This window comes from Amphibalanus amphitrite, unplaced genomic scaffold (genome assembly GCF_019059575.1).
Source record: "Amphibalanus amphitrite isolate SeventyFive unplaced genomic scaffold, NRLGWU_Aamphi_draft 000181F_arrow, whole genome shotgun sequence".
Classification (NCBI taxonomy): Eukaryota; Metazoa; Arthropoda; class Thecostraca; order Balanomorpha; family Balanidae; genus Amphibalanus; species Amphibalanus amphitrite.
In genome coordinates, this window is record NW_024881676.1 from 421,135 (window position 1) to 438,458 (window position 17,324).

A 17,324-nucleotide genomic window follows, 5' to 3' on the forward strand; every position below is an offset into this window, starting at 1 on the left:
ATCCCTCAGCATTTCTGCCCATATTGCTTGTCACATTTTCTACACAAACTCTCCAGCCCAACCCCACCTGCCCAAGTGTACCACTGTTCCCGATCCGGTGTCCATCCTACCACTGGCCGCCTCATCTCCCTCCCCGCCCCGCCGCCGCCGCCGCCACCCGCTGAGTGGCTTACCGTGCTCTCCGAACTGACCTCAGCATCAATCGACCCTTCGCCAGCAGCCGGCCGTCCCGCGGGTGGTCAACGACCGCTCAATCGGGTCATTTCAGCGCCCGCCGCCGGCTGGAAAGGTTCACCGGGGTGCAACTCGGTCACACTGTCAAAGGGGTTACTGATACAGCTTTGGGCGACGGTAGGGAGAAAAAAGCGAGACGGGCAGAGAGGCGGCATTTGTGGTAGGGGAGAGATGTTGTTAGATACTCGATCCTCAGTATCGAGTGCGTTTTTTTTTTTTTTTTTGCTTTACAAGAGCGATAATAATTATATTGGCCTAAAGCATTGAACAAAGTTGGTTTGATGGAAGTTCCGGAATGTCTGCCCATATTTTGCGACATATTTAAGCATCGGCGCCGGAGACCGGAGTCGATCGTTTCGATTGCATCAGCCCGTTCTGCTGACGAGGTCGTCTGATTTGGTCCGGGTCGCATCGGTCAATACTGACCATCATATGTCTGGCAATGTGGATGATGCCGCAATCGATTTGTCGTAACCAGTTGGCGTTATGCTTCTTCTTAACCCTGTCTTATCTGATGCCACAAAAAAGTAAAACCTCTTTGTTGTGCTCATTTTTTGTTTTCTTTTTTAATTCATCAGTATGTATGGCCCGATTCGTTTCCTTTGTTGAACCCGTATTACGCTGTTCAAATTACGCAGCGTTAATTAAGATCTCATCATAGACTCCTGCTAACCATTATTGGCTTTCCTCGCTACTTTCCTCGGATTGGTTTTCGAATCAGTAATTAGATCGGCCTTTTTGCGTTGCTGTGATCTCATTGCTATGCATCAGACTCAGGTCTCCAAATTTGATTTCAGCTGACCTCGATCGACCTGTGTGTTTGTTTGTCTAATGGTGTCTTGACGAAACCTTGACTTTATTTTGTCAACGTATGTGTGACTTAATTGTGAGTGTCTGCTGGTTTTTTGATGCGATATTTTGTCAACGTTTATGTGACTTAATTGTGTGTGTCAGCAGGTTTTCTGATGTGGCCTTTGCTGGCCTCTGCTGACCCGTGTGGATGCCCTGATGTGACCTTTGTTGACCCCCGCTGACTTGTGTCCACAGGTGTCCCGACGCCGTGGGTCTGATGATGAACGTGTCGCGTCACATTCGTCTGATCCACGCCTCGGTGGGATACCTGCGGGATCAGATCCAGGCGCGGCCGCGCATCCTCGAGCTCGGACAGGACACCGCCGGCGTCACGTGAGTGACAGCGGATGCTCTCCACAGGGAGCGGCCTCTCTCCCTCTCCCTCTCCCTCTCCCTCTCCCTCTCTCTCTCTCTTCTCTCTCTCCTCTCCCCTCTCTGCGTTTGACAATCTCTTTTGAAATTTTACCAGAGACCGTCGAATTGAAAACTGGACTGCCTGCCCTCTCATCCCGTTCCTCGCGTGCCCTGTTAAACGGATGCAGCGGCCAGCAGCACGAAATGTTTTACTCGCTACACTGAGCCTCTTACGTAGAATCCTGAGCGTGGAGACGATGCCAGAAAAGACATAAGCTAGCCACGAGCGATCTGAGGAGATCCTCAGATCGCATAATATATTGTGCATGTGTATAATAATATGCATAATATTGTGTACTCTAAAAGCTAAATTAAGCCGGATATAACGGTCTCGTATTTTGTGCATACGGTTGAATTGGATGTGGTGTCGTACTTCAGTTCTACGAACTGAACAAGTCCTGGCTGGATATGACGTAACGGTGGCCTGCATGCAGACTAACTGTACCGTCATCCGTTTGTCTGGATACGACGTCACGATGCGACGTCCCTTTGAGCCGCCCTGCTCCGCCACTTGTCAGCTGTTACATAGATGTCTACCACGCCCTCCGTCTGAGAGACCCTGTGAAGGGCGTATACCCGTCTCAGACGCCTATATTTCTGACAGTGCTGGTTCTACAATGAACCGGGGCCTTGCCAACGCTACTGAAGCAGACAGGGAGCTTATATAGAGTGGGTCTCTCAGCTGCAGCCGTTGCCCACTACCCTGAGTGAACCGTCGCCCAGCGACCGTCCGTTCGGCCGGTTCGGCTAGGTGTCGGTAAGGTGCCGTTAATTACGGAAGAGATCAGAGTGGTGTCTTCCATAACGGCGGTCAGAAAGTGCAACGCACCCGGGAATGGGCTGTTTTATCGGACGGAATGGCGCAGCCGGATTCACGATGGCCTGTGTTGTGGCCTTCGATCGGTATTGGTTAATTTCTCGTTAGTGCGAGATGGTGTTTGGTCGGCATCAATGCTAACGAACGACTCTCCTGTTAATTCTTTGAAGATGCTGTATAAATTATGTGCCACAGTCGCCTAACAAGGCACTGATTGAAGCAGGGCTCTTGTTTATGTCAACCTCTCATCTTTTCACCGGGGCTGCTTGTTGACTCTCCCCGTCCAACTCCTCCCGTTTCCCAGATCCTCTTACGGCGCTGCTCGACTCTCGAGGCCTCTCGTCCGCTCCCTATCCGTTGTGTGCTGCGCCGTGCGCGGCAGGCTCTGCAGTGGCTCTCGACCCGTGTCTCCCCTCCCTCCCCGGTCCCTTGCTCCGGTCCGCTCCACTGAGACCTATAGGTGAGCACTGAACAGGTCGACATTAACCTTTGTCTCTGGAGACGTCCGGCGCTCACCGCTACCTGAGAGGGCCCGGGTGTCAGAGCTCTCACAGATAACGCCGAGAGGCGGCTATCTGTGCGTGCATCGCAGTGGGCGAGAGCCACTCTCATAGCGTGAACTCGCTGAGACTGGTGACTCCTTAAGGTCCCATCGTCCTTGAAATGCTATTTAAAGGTTGAAAAGAATCATCAAAACTTTGCTTGTATCTAAATGTTAGCTGCCTTTGGGCTAATCAAGCAAGATAAATCCAGTTCGTTAATTGATTTTAGTCTTACAATAAGTCATCAATTAAACATGTTTTCAGGCATCTATCACTTTAAGCACATCCAAAATGTACGAACGTTTTCCGGCCCGGCGCGGCGGTCCGTTTGAGCTCACCATTGTTAGCTGCGTTTCTTTCCTGCCTGAATCGCTATGCCTGCACCCGGCTGCTCCCGACACCCTTTCAAAACTCAGCGCTGCGCAGCCAATGGTCTGCACGGCACCAACCGGCCCGCAGCGGGCAAACTTCCGACCGCGGCAGTTCAACTTTGCACCCGGAACTCTGAGGCGAGCTCGGGAATCACCTGTAAAAAAGCAGAACTGCTTCCCTGTAGATGGGGCGGAAAGCCCTTGCAGTGGAACGGATAGTCGGTATTCGGTGAGCTCGCCCGAGTTTATTTGAGGCGCGTTTGCGCGGTGTCCTGCGTATTGCATGACTTTTTCACAGTCAACCACCTCGCAGGGCGCAGCGTTAGTCGTTGGATGCTCGCTAACCAACCATAAATTCCTCGGCGTTAGTTACAACTCGTGTTGGTCTCTGTTTCCTTGTTGACTGAGAAGAGGATGGTTGGAAACTTTGTCAAATTAGTTCGCCACTTCGAGTTGGGAGCGGAGGGGTTTGCTGAAGCCGAGAGTGGGGGTTTACAGAAGAGCGGGATGAGCCCTCACTGCACTGGAGCGGTTGGACATGCCGGTGGAACGGAACAGCTGCTGCTTGGTAATCTTGTGCGCCAGATGCCTGGAAAATCGGCTAATGGGGCTGCAGCAGCAAAATTAGCAGTATAATGGCACAGAGCCTCAACTGTAATGGGAGCTTGCAGCCACAGTTTTTCACTGCGTCGCAGAAAATAATTTGATTCTATAATAGTGCAAACAAATAATTAGAAACATTGCGAAACTTAATCAAGTTACATGGAAAGTATCTCCCAATCGTAACCGAATGTCATTTTGACCGACGCTTTAACCGTATGGCAATTTCCTGGTGTGAGCATTGCCCTAATGAACAAGTTTTGCCCACCATAATTTTCCTGTCTTAACTTCAATCAGGCGCTCATTATTTTGTAATGTAGCTGTCGAACTTGAGCAGAAAGAGCTAACTTATCTCGGAAGATCATTAGTCATTCGGAATCAAGTAGGCATTTAATAACTATCTTCTGTCGAACACCTTTCATACGTGTAAGCTGGTCAGCGACCAGTGGTGCGTTCATACGATCTCGTGAGGTCGAAGTGAACCGATTAAACTAAAATCCTGGCTCCTAATCCAGTGACCCAGATCGGGAGAGGGCGCTCTGCTGAGCCTGTAAAATGTCAGTAGAAGCCCGGGCGCGTCCGGTGTTGGTCGGGCAGATTGAAAGCTCCCTGATCGAGTGGGTTCTCTCGGAGACGCGGTGACATTCCCAGATGTCACAGTAGGCCACCAGAATGTCAGAGAATCCTTTGGAAAGCACAGCGACTCCGTTCGAACTCGAGAGTGACCCTAGGTGGTCAAGGTTGGCGACAGCAGGCGACAGTGTTGTTGAACACAGTGGTGGTGTATTGCTGCATGCCCAGTGAGACATCCATCGTCGCGACTCAGGAATTCCCCAGAGTAACGTGTCAGTCAGGGATATCATTAAAAGTGTGCTCAGTGTCTGATCTAGTCAGGGTTTAGCATTCAGGCAGTCTGATACGATTTTCTGGCTGTCAGTTTCAAGCTATCAGCCACTCAGGCGGCCAAGCTATTCATTTTGAACCTGGTTTTACCGGTGGTATTATTCTGTAAATGAAACATCACACTTTGCGTATTACAAAGAATATTTGTGCAAACGACAAATGAATTTCTTGATTTCAGAGCGCTGCAATCCGTTACATCCCATCGTCAACCCACACAAACAGACGCGTCCAGAAACAGAAATAAACTCCAATTTCCTCTCAGCGCCCGGCTCACGGGCCGCCCCAGCAAATCTCCATCTCAACGCCGCGCCCGTTCCTTTTCCACCACCGCGCCGTCCTGCTCCGTTTTTCCTCTCTAGCCACTAAGATAACGGACGACTGCAATCGGCGAGATATATATTCGAGCGGGCAGTGGACGCGCATGCATGTCTGATGGCCGAGCGGTCAGCTGATGACCGGCGCCCGAGCGCGCCGGGGCTGGGGCTGCTGCGGCGGCGAGCCGAGGTAAAAATAGAGCCTGATCTGACATTGATCGCGTCTACTGACGTGTGTGGGGGTGGGCAGGGTTGGAGGGAGTTGGAGTGGGAGAGGAGGGTGTGGGGTGGGAGTTGGAGCGAGTGGAGGGGTGGAGTGATGCCAGATGGGGGAGGATTGTTAGGAACAAGTGGTGTTGGAAGAGGATGGTAATTTGTAAATGAGACTTATGGCAGAGAATGGGGTAGCGGGTAAAACAGAAATTAGCAAAAGGAATGGGCTCGAAGGCAGAGGGAAAAATGGAATTAAAGAAAAAGTCGACCAGTTGTGCTTAAACTTGAAGAAATCGCCTTTGATCTCATGTTCGGTGGACATCTTACACAAGACACTGGAAGGTTTTGCATCATGCATCACCGCAATCACTATTGCACTGTCCGTTGAATTAATGCAACCACTCAGCGATCACCCACCCGCCCGTGGCCTTTACCTTGACCTTGACCTTGACCCTTGACCCTTGACCTTCTCCTCCTGTACAGGTCGCTGGCAGACACGACAGCCGAGACGAGCCGCCACCTGCGCGGCCTCTACCAGGAGCTCAAGTTCCTCAGCCTCCACCTGAAAAAGGTAAGGACCCACGCTCTCCTGCTGCGGGCTGCAGCGTACTTGCAGCGCCTCAGGGCTCAATGCTTTCTGCTCATGGCTTAGTGGGCTCAGGAGATTAGCTGATCCTATATGCAGAATACTTGATAGAAATAAGACAGACTTTCATGAACCACCATAAATCCATAACTAGTTAGATAAAGCTCTAGACTACTTGCAGGTTTATTTTTTATCAGGCATTCTTGACTTGTCATCCGTAAAGTTTCCCACATTCACGTAATTCTGCCTTCCAATGCATAACCTCCTACCTCGATATGCTGTGCCTATGTATGCATCATTTCGTCTATAGCGTTCAGCCGTGTGTCATTCCATTGATCCCCGGGCGGCATTCGATCAGCGTTAGTCCGCGGGGGGCCATTGGGACGCAGTCTGAGGAGCCGCCTCGGGGTCTCCCCATGGAGGGGGGAGAGGGTACCCGAGAGATGGCGGTCAGAGGCTGAGGGTGTGTGAGAGAGAGGGGGGGAGGAAAAGAGAGAGAGAGAGTGAGTGAGTGAGTGAGTGAGTGAGTGAGTGAGTGAGTGAGTGAGTGAGTGAGTCGCAGGAGTGAGATGGTAGGGGTTACCGTGACTGTGCCTGTGTTCATGCGTCTTGGTTACTGAGACCAGAATACTCTGTAGTCACCACAATAAGGTGCGAGTCGTGGCTATCACGGTTTATCGTGCCGGGTTCGAAATCAGTCGCGTGATATCATCATTGACCGTGTTTTATTTGACCCGGTCATTGGACTTTGTCGCTGACTGCTGGTGGTGTATCATAAACTGCGTAAGTTGTCCGCGATAAGAAATGAAAAAGTGGCCTGTGCCGTCGAGCATGACATGTTTCGGGGGCTTGAGGACGGCTCAACTCAATCAATGTATTCATCTATCTATTTTAAGGGTAGGGTACTATGGTTTTCCCATCAAGTGCGTCTATTTTCATTCGCCATGAACAAAGATAAATGGCACTGCTTGATTGTATTGAATCATCAGCATTCAACAACTATTCATTGGCGTCCTGAAGACCGTACCGTCACCAACCATCCCTATACATACTGTTTACGTCGGTGCGTGCTCTGCGGTCTCGAAGATAGGTAGCACGACCGTGACCTCAAGCTGCTACCGGGTGGGGTGGGAAGCAGCCGACTGTTCTTCTCATGAAATACCGGCAGCAGCAGCGATCTGCCCCGAACTCTGAGACCAAGGGTCGGGGGAGTCGAGGGCGGGCAGGGATGGGCGGTGTACTTGGACTGGAGTTACACAGGGTATTCGGCCCGGCGTTGGTCGCCTTTCTTCCGCGGATGGGTGGAACGCGGTCGCTATAGATCGCTGTTTCACATGAGGGTGAACATTGAACCAGATTGGGATATTGTGGCCGTCGGACGAGCTCTGAGCACCAGCACCGAGACTGGTCCAATCAGCCTCCATGTTGGCCGTCTCTGCCCCGCCCCTCACTCCCACCCACGCACTCCTCCCTGCCCCCGCCCCGTCCCTCCCGGCACCCACGTACCGGCTCCCCCGCTCCGCAAACAGCCAGTTCAATCGATGTAGCTCGCCGGAAATGGGTGGCGGCACTGGCGGAGCGGCGGCGACGACCGAGGCTGGTCGGTGTCAGACACCATACTCGTACAGCGCCCGGGATGGCGGCAGGGAGGGACCCTTTCAGCTGGGACACTGCATACTGCGTAGTGCATTGTCCTTTCGGTCATGAATTGTCATGGGGCTGGATTGTCATGGAATCTACATTGACGTGTAAACATCGAACCATGATGTGCATGGGACGTAGAAATTCAAAATGCTTCGCTGGTCCCGCTAACGGGACCTCGGACATGGTGTTCCCATGATATTTGTTGGTACTCGAATGGAATCCGAACTGGGGCACCGGCGAGCATGCTTTTGAAGCGCTTCAAAACGTATTCATCTTACTTTTACATGTAAAACAAATTGATAATTTTGCACTCGCTCATCAGTCAGCTATGGGAAGAACCGTCCATTCCCCCTCCGCCTCCCCCTCGCTGCCGCTGAAGTTCATCCACCATCATCGGCAAATGGATGGCTCACTGGGCCTGCGGACTAATATAGCCGTGAGTTTGATCTCCCGGATTGGCGAACTTTGCCACTTGACAAACATTGCCATAAACATGTCAGCGGTTGATATAGCGGCACGGCCAGACTCCAATAGACGGATCATCAGTAGGATGCATGTTGTCAAGCGGTTTGTTGGTATTGAATCGTGGCATGACGGCTCACATATAATTTACTGGCGGATGTAAGCCACAATCCACATGGTGCTGATCATGCCATTAATCGCAGAGATATTGATCGCCCTTGCCCCTTATTTAGACAAATGTTCAGCCATAACATTATTTCAAATGAACTAATTGAGTGAAAACTGCGTAGGGGAAGTTGGGGCAATGCAGGAGTTGGGGCAAAGCCGAAATTCGAGATATTTCGAAAACTGTACGACATGGGTGCCACCTGTCAGTGATGCTCTGAAGCTTAAAGGTAGTGTGCCACCTTTGAAAGATTTCCCGTTTTATTTTTCCTAGGATAAGAAGCTTCTATTTTTACCTAATATCGCAAAAAAATCAAAAATGGGCCTGGAATAGTGCCTTTTTCGCCTAAAAGTTTATCGGTTTTTAGATATGTATAACAACTGTAGTGGGCTCACCTGCAAACAGGCGTCGGGCAACAATCGCGAATGCGGCGCACTTGTGACAATAAGCAAAGGTCATTATAGTGTTACGACCATACGACGTACGGGAATGAGTTATCAGCTGTCTAATCGTAGACAACTCAATGTCGAGCCTTAAACTGTAAGCCTGTATTGGTATTGTTTCTTAAATTTGGCTGTCGAACATTAATTTGTGGTTTAAAATATGATTTTATGTAAAATAATTGATATGAAACAGCCGTCTCTTAAGTTATGACCCCATTACACCACACGCAAGTGGCAGAAATGACAATGATCAGCTGACGCATTTTTCTTGGCCGAAGTCAGAGCGCGCGGCCCGACGCACCACGCGTATTTGGAAATTCCGACCTCGACGAGCATCAGAAGCCACCTAACAGGCGTGTTTGAAACCGCAGGAGATGATGATGAACGGGTTTATCGAAACTTGATTGGATGAGCCTATCGGTAATAGCGATTTTAGTGTGTGCATTTATTGTTCATAGTGGTGTGAAATGTGGTTGGGGTACGACCGACAACCCGTCGGGGCGAATTTCGCACTGGGGTACTCAAAATTTGAAGAATTTAAGACGTTTCCATAAGTTTTGAAGGTATGGATAAGTTCTAAAAATCCGGTTCTCCTTATCCGGGTCATTAACTCCATATGGTCCAAGAAAGCTGGCACACTACCTTTAAGTGACTACCAATTATCGCATGTTTGTTACGAGTCGTCATTCGGAATACTTCGGCTGTGAGGGCGCCAAGAGCGTTTTCAAGGTACGTTTTCCTTGTACTACATGCGCCTTTCAAGCAGCATTTCTTACTCATTATGCTACCGTTTGTCTGGCCAATTCGGTCAAGTAATCTTCAGCATGTCTTTGCATAAGTGTGCTGCCTATTTGAAATTCATACAGCACGTTGAAAAGTTATGGGCCTGGAAATGAAAGTATGGCTGGCTGGGGTAATGCCGAAAACGTGCAATTACGCACGTTAAAGCACGCTACGTGGACTTTACTGCTGTAGAAAAGCAACGCATATTTTTAGTCACACAAATTACACTTTCAACCGGCACATCGGCCTGTTTCCTATAAGGAATGATTTACCTGGCCTTTTCTTATTATATCACACAATTATAACTTCCAGTGTGCACCAAGCGTCCTCAAACTAATAAAAAAGTGTCAGCTTTGATGAATTCTGGATAAAGTTTGAGATGAAATGGCAAAACATCAATTTCAGCATTCCCCGTAGATCATTTCTCCCATTTTCGGCTTTCCCGCAGTCCGGGGCAACGCCGAAAAAAGTCACTTCTTTGATATTTTTAGTTTGTGCGCTTAACGGAATGCGAATTCATCAAATGCGCCTGGTATGTTTGAAAGGCAAAAGACTGGCCTCTCGAATGACGCCAACAAGAATAGCTTATGTTGTCTACCTTGCGTGCTACGGGCGTCAGAAAAAAGTATTCGGCGTTCCCCCAACTTCCCCTAATGTTTGCTTTTAATCAGCGTCCGTTTTACGCGACTAAATCTAGCTAGTTGATTACGTGTGGTAGCTGTTCGCCCACCGGAGAGGCCGGAGAGGCCGGTGGGTATAGCTTTAGGGGCTGGTTCCTAGGAGATGTAGCGGTGGTGGCAGCGACCGTCTTCGGCCCTGACACATGTGACAGGACTGCAGACGGTCACGGAAAACTGGAACAGACGGGTCGGGTGACGGGGCAGTGGGACGGCCATGATACTGGGACGGCTGTCATCCGGGGAAGGGTACCGGGTAGCTAATGCGATCGTATTATGAGAATATTGGTCTGGACTGGGCAGCAACAACGGGCTGCATTTAAACCTCCTTACTCCCTCTATGCAAAAATAACGGGACGGTAAATTGCAAGTTGACCTGACACATCTAAGTTTATGATTAAATGATAATCAAGCCGTTCTATTTAATTATCAAATTCTTTCTCCAGCGACCCTGGAGCCGCCAAGGCCCGGTCAATCATGTGGCCTAGTTCATTACTGGCCTGCACTCATAATCGCGCTATTGTTGATGCAGCATTTTCTCGGCGTGTCCTCTCAGTATGTGGTGCCTTGAAGGTGACCGGTGTGGTATGCAGAATGTAGGCACATACGGCGGTGGAGCTGAGAGAGCATCACTGGCTGGAGGTTATCCTCTGTTTGTAGTTCGCCGCACACTATGTTATTAGGCGTCTCTATCTATTAGGCCTCCTCACGAATTGAAAGCGATGTCTGCATGCATTTCATGCAGAGGACAATGATTGATTGCCCTAACGAATGCTGATAGTATCGGTATAATTAGGTGAGTGTGTAAATATTTGACCTGGCTCTATGTGAGCGTGGTATTGGTTCCTCTGTTTCGCCCAAGGACGCACTGCCCGGTACGCCCGTCTCAGTAATGCGGATAGATCACCGTCCCGTCACGAGGTTGTGTGGTGTGATCTATTCTCCCGTATCAGGCGACTTGAGATGAAGGTGACGACGGTTTTCTACTTCTGAAGAGCGTGATTATCTTGTTGTTTCTGTACACATGGGAGCGGACTTATGATAATTGATACGGTCTATGTAGTAGCACGCCGAACGCATCCGGCTTTTTTACATTTGTGCGTCACTTCCCCCGATGTCACATTGGTTCCAAATTAGCTCCGACTGTGTGCGGCGACATGCGGATCAATAAGGAGCACCATCCGCACGGCGTAGCCACTTATCGATTGGTCTGTTCTCCGTATACGCTGGCTCAGTCGGCGTGATCTGGCCTCGTCCATCCTTCTAAAATGCATCATTGCTTGATAGTTACTTATTAAGTAGCCAGCCCCTAGCTAGGGAGTGTGTTATTTCAAGACTTTCCTTTGAGAAAGCATGTTTACTCGTGTTTGCTCCAGTGCTAGGAGATGTCGAGTTTAAAATTTTTGACCCTGCACCTATCAGGTAAACCTCCTCTCCGCCGCCGTAATTATTCGTGCACATCTGAAGTTCTTGAGTTATTGTGAAGAGATTCCTTGCTGCGTATTTTGCTCCAGATGCAACCAGTTTTGAGCTCAAGATGCTTCCTTGTTTTCTTTAAAAAACGGCTGATTACAAAACTACATATTCACGACGAAAAAAACTCGACAAAACAATGAAACTTTGCGCATGAAGTGCGAGTGTTTCTTACGTTGTGTCAGATGCGGTGCATCCCGTTCCTTGGCACTGGCTCTGGTATTTTACCCTCCAGAAAGTTCACTTCAACTTTTAGACGAAAACACTACCCACAACACTTCAACATACCCACAATGCTTGATTAGTACACACCGCTCATAAGTTGCAACTCACATGGCATGTCTACTGTGGCCGTTTACAAACCCCAGCTCTCTAGCGTCGGACGCGGCGCGCCGGCATCGATCTCTGTTTCTGCAGACATCAGTGCGGACCACTGTAGATCAGCGTTGAAGGCGAACCGGGCGGCACTCCAGCCGGCTATATTTGGCCCGCTCATTGACCATCACTGGGTCCGGGTGTCTACTGTCTAGTCTGGTGATGATTTTCGGTCACTGCGCTGAATTAAACCTCTGCTTACTGACCGCTGCAGTCGTGCCATCGGTAACGTTGATTGGACAATGGACATGTTTGGAACAGTTCTTCAAAGCTTTTAGGCGATGAAAATATAGGTGATGAGGTTAATATGTTCGAGTTGTGTCAAATTTATAAAATTGTTCTCTTTTTGACCCTCGCCCTGGCAGGGAATTTTTCATAACACGGCCTGGCAGGGGCGGGGGGGGGGGGGGGTCGATGCGACCCCCCTCGCAATTGGCTCCTATGGCACCTAGAAACACCGAAGTTGGTAGGTAGGTGGGCCCCCTTAAGTTCTCGCCCCTGTGCAAATTTGGTTGCTCTAGGTCAATATTTAGGGGGGGGGTGCTTGGGGGTATAAATGTAAAAATTTCGCTAAAAACAGGTCAAACGTTTTTCGTTTCTAACTTTTGATATAATTAAGCTAGAGCAAAAAGAAAAGCACCAGTGAACTCAGCACGTCAAGGCGCGTTGCATGACATACTTTTTTGCTTGCTTAAGTGTACTTAAAGTTTTTCTTAATTATTAAGTAAACTTTAATTAATTTATTAAGTTCAAGTTGACCAAATTGCATCATATTGCATATCGTTCGATTCGGCTGATCACCAGGAACACAATGACACCATTTTTTAAGCTCTAGCGTCATTATGTGCCAAGTTATTGTCAAAAACATCATTTGACCTCAGTTGACCTCATTTGACCTGACCCATGGATAAGTACACCAAACAAAGAAGCACCAAGTGACCTGTTGTTAAGGACTGTGGTTTCGAAGCACAAAAGTGATAGAACGAAGCGTATATCTAGTATTTTCCGAATTTAGTATTTTCCCATAGGCTTAACATTACGACGTAATGACCTCTAGGCTCTAACTGACCTCAGGTCAGTGACATAAAAAAAACGAACTACATGTTATAAAACTCAGTGAACTTAGCATATCCTGAAAGTTTGAAGGAAATCAGTCCAAAACTGTGAGTTGGACAGGTGCAAAAAGAAAATTGAAATTTGACCATGACCTTGTACCGGTTTTTCTGACCTGGTGACGTGACCCAAGGTCACCCGGACCTGAAATTTTCAGGTCACATGTAAAAAGGTTGCCCAATAGACTGTGCCAAATTTGGCGGCGCTGCGCGCCGCCGTTTTTTACGCTATCTTCGAAAAACCTTAGGGGGGTCGCATCGACCCCCCCCCTCCCTGCCAGGGCGAGGGTTAATTCTTATTTTTACACATCCGTCTTCCTTTTCTTTTCAACCTAGCCTGATGGTATTTTTGTTCTTTCTTTCATTCTTTTTCTGTTATCCTTCCGCTGTTCTCTCTCCCTGTCCTTCCCTCGCTCGCCGTCTCTTCCTCTTCCTCCGGCCGACCGATCGACCTCTGCCTGTTGGCCGGCCGTGGCAGTGCAGTGCAGCGGGGCAGCCATCAGCCACCTCTGTTTACCGCCCCCACCAGCCGCATTTGCCGCCCGCTCTGTGCCGCTGGCCGCCTTCTGCCTGCGTCCCCACTACACCCAGCAACGCATCGCTGTGTGCCGGAGACGGCAACAGCCATCGCTGTGTCCCGGTTTGCTCTCTGCCGCCTCGCTGTGCCGCCGGCTGCTCTCTGCCGACGGCACCAGCCATCGCGGCTGGGAGCCCAACGTATGCATCCGTTCACATGTGTTTCGTCTGGTCTGGATTCCTGCATATGCGTATCGCAGGTTATTCCAATTTATGTTGCGAACGTTGCTACCAACCTTCCGAAATGCTGCAACTGGTACTGCCAATGAAATAGACCACCGGCTTTTGGCATTTTGCTGTCAAGTGCTGCTATGCCCTGCCCTGTTACGCTCTTGTCTTCTCTTTTCTGCTCTCTTCTTTATTTCTCCATCTCTTTCTCTTTTATATCTCCCGACCTCTCATGGCAACAGAAGACGTGATCTCTCCCCTCCGGCGGACCCCAGGGCCCCTCCTCGTGAAGCAATGGCCAAATGACAGTCCCCGGTGATATGATATGCTCCTCTAGCTCCGTGACCCTGCGCCTGGCTATATTGACGCCCGCCCTGAAAGGAGGCCGCCATTACCGGTCACCTCACGTTCCAATATGGCGCCGATATCGCCGCACCCGGTCGCCGCCGGACGGCTCATTGAAGGTGCGCTGTTTGGGGTCTTGCATTAATTAAACCGAAATGAAATGAAGATGGTGTTATTTTGGGACAGCATAGGCTCCTATGACTGCAGAATAGATGATTTCCGGGTCAGAAATGTTTCTCATTCTGAGAAGATGAATATGCTAAATGTACGGGGTGGTAAATGTCGGATAACATTGGTCTTATCAAAAGCATCAGTTTCACTTCCAGTTGATTTGATCATTGTTAAGCCTCTTCGTTCAGTTGATTAGATAATTATCTGTCGAGACAGATTCTGGCCATATAATGCTTTATTTAAAGACGGATTATATCTTTCAATTTTACCGCCGTTCTCATTTTGCAGAGAGTGGGGTGACCACTAGTCAGCGGCCAGCCTTCCGATTATTGGGTTTGGTCTGTGGTGTGCACGTGCGGACGACGGAGAGCGTCCACCGTCTGTTCTGGGCTTAGATCAGCTGTTTTACCGACCGTCCGTCTGTTTTCTGCTTGATCTCCCCTCTCGGCCGTCCGTTCAGTGAAGATTCTCTGCTGCTCCGCTAATGATGGTCTATTGTATTTCAATCTTTAGTCCAGAAATTCGGTTATTTGCCTCGCTATCCATGCTTGTTTGGGGTTCGTGTTAGAATTAGACAGACACTAGCTGGTACTGGTCGCGCTCCCATGTAATTATCCTATATAGTTCGGAAATCGAGCCGGCTACGTCGACCAATGACCGCGGCACATTTTATTCCAGCTGTTTATCTCCAATTTTCTGACTGCTAACGGTGAACAATTTCCTCAGTTCGGACGCAGACCCGTTACAATTATCTCCGAAATCCCCAGCGGTGTCCCAGCAGCATGCCTCCAGCTCGTCCGTTGAGTTTGGAGTTTGTACCGAGTTGGACGGCGGCAGCGGCGGCCGGCGCTCGCGGGCCGCTCCCAACTTGTTACACCGGGCCCGGTGCAGCTGCGACCGGCACCTATCGAACGGAGACTCGGGCTGACGCCGCGCGGTGACCCTCGTTACGCGCCGGAAGTCGGTCGGTTCCGGTGCGCCCGGCGCGTGGGAGGATCTCGGGGGTCGGCGGAGAGCTGGACGGAGATTAGATCGGTGGGGTGTTCGTATCAGCTTCAAAAGGAATTTATTGATGAATGTATTCTGTAAAGGTAGGAGACTGTACGTGTGGTGGCCTGGAATAGAGCTCGTCGAATCACAGATGCTGCTCGTTTACCATGCAAATACCTGCTGTCATCAATCTATTGAAATTGGTTCGCCTCGTCTTATATTTAGTGGGTAATTTACGCTAATTAAACCGTTCCTGTAAGCAGAATACACGAATGAAAGGGCCTCTGCGTGTTTAAGGAGGAAGCCTTTGTTTTTGCTTAATTGAGCAGAAGCAACGTATGTGCGTTCGCTTTTACGTTACATCGCTATCTGAATAAAACTCTTTGGTTTGCGTTCTTATAAAAAGAGAAGATCAACATGCTTAATGCAATATTTAATTTCTTTCATTTAGCGACACATAATTTTGCAAGGAAGTTTATTGCCACAATGCCATTGAAGTGCTTGCTCACCTACACTGCATGCCAAGCAGCACCGGCGACATTCTGCAATGGCCAATTTCGTGGTAAGGTCATGGCGGAGCGGAGAGACAAGCCGACTTTTGTCCCTGAGGGCGCGGGGTGAACGATGGCCCCGCACCACGGACTACGTTGAGCAGGTCTGGCGGTTCCAGGGGAGTCGGGCACATCCTACTCAGCATGGCGCGTGTCTCGGACAGTCGGCCAGCCGGCTCGGAGACCGCCTCTCGGTTAGATTAGCCGGACTCCGATCGATGTCTTCAGGGAGAGCGACGTCGGGAGGCGGCGCGCTGCGCCAAATAATGCATGGAGTTATGGAGGCGCTGCCTGCGACCGGGCAGTGCGCCAAAGGTCAGCGAAACTCTGCTGACGACCCGACTGGCGACCCCGTAGCGACACGCCGGCGGTCGGCTCGCTAGAGGTGCCTATAGCTGGCAGACGAGTGCTGGAAATAGAAACGGTCTTAGTGTTATGCATCCCGGAGATGCATACCAACATGCAAGCCTGGTTTTAAGTGCGTTTATTGGTTGCCTTTGTGAGATTGGCGTGCACGTGTGGCACAAATACGGCATGGCAGCCAGTTGATCTGGCGGGCGTTCTACCCATCCGTCCGGGAGTGGTCGGATCAGCGTCAGTTGCTGAGGCGGCGGCTCCAGGACCTCACCTCACACCACCCCTACAACGCTGGACCACCATGCTATCACCGGCATGGCACTCCGCTGGGACCCATCTGCTGTGTGCTATTTTCAGGCCACGAACGGCCACAGAACATCGTGAACCATATTGTCCGGTGGCGTCTTAGATCCGCCGACATCCGCGGTGGTTGAAAATCTGTCACCGTTCCGCGGCCTGTCTCCGCCTCAGAGAGTAATGGCGTGGCTGATGACAGTACGGTCGTGGATCCATTTCGGTCTGCTGAAATATCGCCCCTATTGCGGCGGCGGCCCGTGTCCGGTTCTAAGAACTGTGTGACGTCACGACAATGACCCTGTGTCGTCGTCTCGGCTGGCCACGGCTGTCGTGTCTGCATTGCGCATCCGCCGCCGGACCGGTTTGGGGTGACTCAGAAATCTGACGGACCTCCGGCCTTCCGACCGCTGAGCTCGAATGTCGTAATATGGAAATATCTGGGAATCGCCAAAGTCCTACCCATCCGATTTAACAGCGAGTCTTGGTCGGCAATACCTTGGCATTGCCCGCCTGTCACTCGTGTGCCTGCCTGCTTGTCTGCTTCGCTGCAGTACGGGCAGTGGACCGTGAAGTAGAGCCAGTTCAGACTGGTGAAGTCCAGCCGGTAAGCCTATGATGAGCTTACCTTACCATTCGGCAACCTAAGTATTAGTTACGCTGAATTCCGGGATTGCATAATGCAAAGGACGAAAAATCCTCGACCCTTCACTTGGTTATTGAAATGCTCTCGACTTCGCGTCCGGATTCGGGAACGAGGGATGGGGACGGAGACCGACATCAGGGGTATCTGACACTTGGGTGACATCCCGACTGGAATACATACTCAAAACGGACTGATTAGGCAGACTGATAGACGACGAGTCATTTGACATGTTGTATGCGAGGATG

The 17,324-nt window shown here is 50.1% G+C and overlaps 1 protein-coding gene across 1 annotated transcript in view; it reads left to right on the forward strand.

Moving 5' to 3' along the window:
• The window catches only part of LOC122384119 (ankyrin repeat, SAM and basic leucine zipper domain-containing protein 1-like), a 53,305-nt gene that overhangs the window by 16,838 nt on the left and 19,143 nt on the right, over positions 1-17,324 (forward strand). The window contains exons 10-11 of the mRNA XM_043371151.1: positions 1,282-1,419; positions 5,744-5,831. Coding sequence (XP_043227086.1) covers positions 1,282-1,419; positions 5,744-5,831 — 226 coding nt within the window. The remainder of the gene's footprint in view (positions 1-1,281; positions 1,420-5,743; positions 5,832-17,324) is intronic.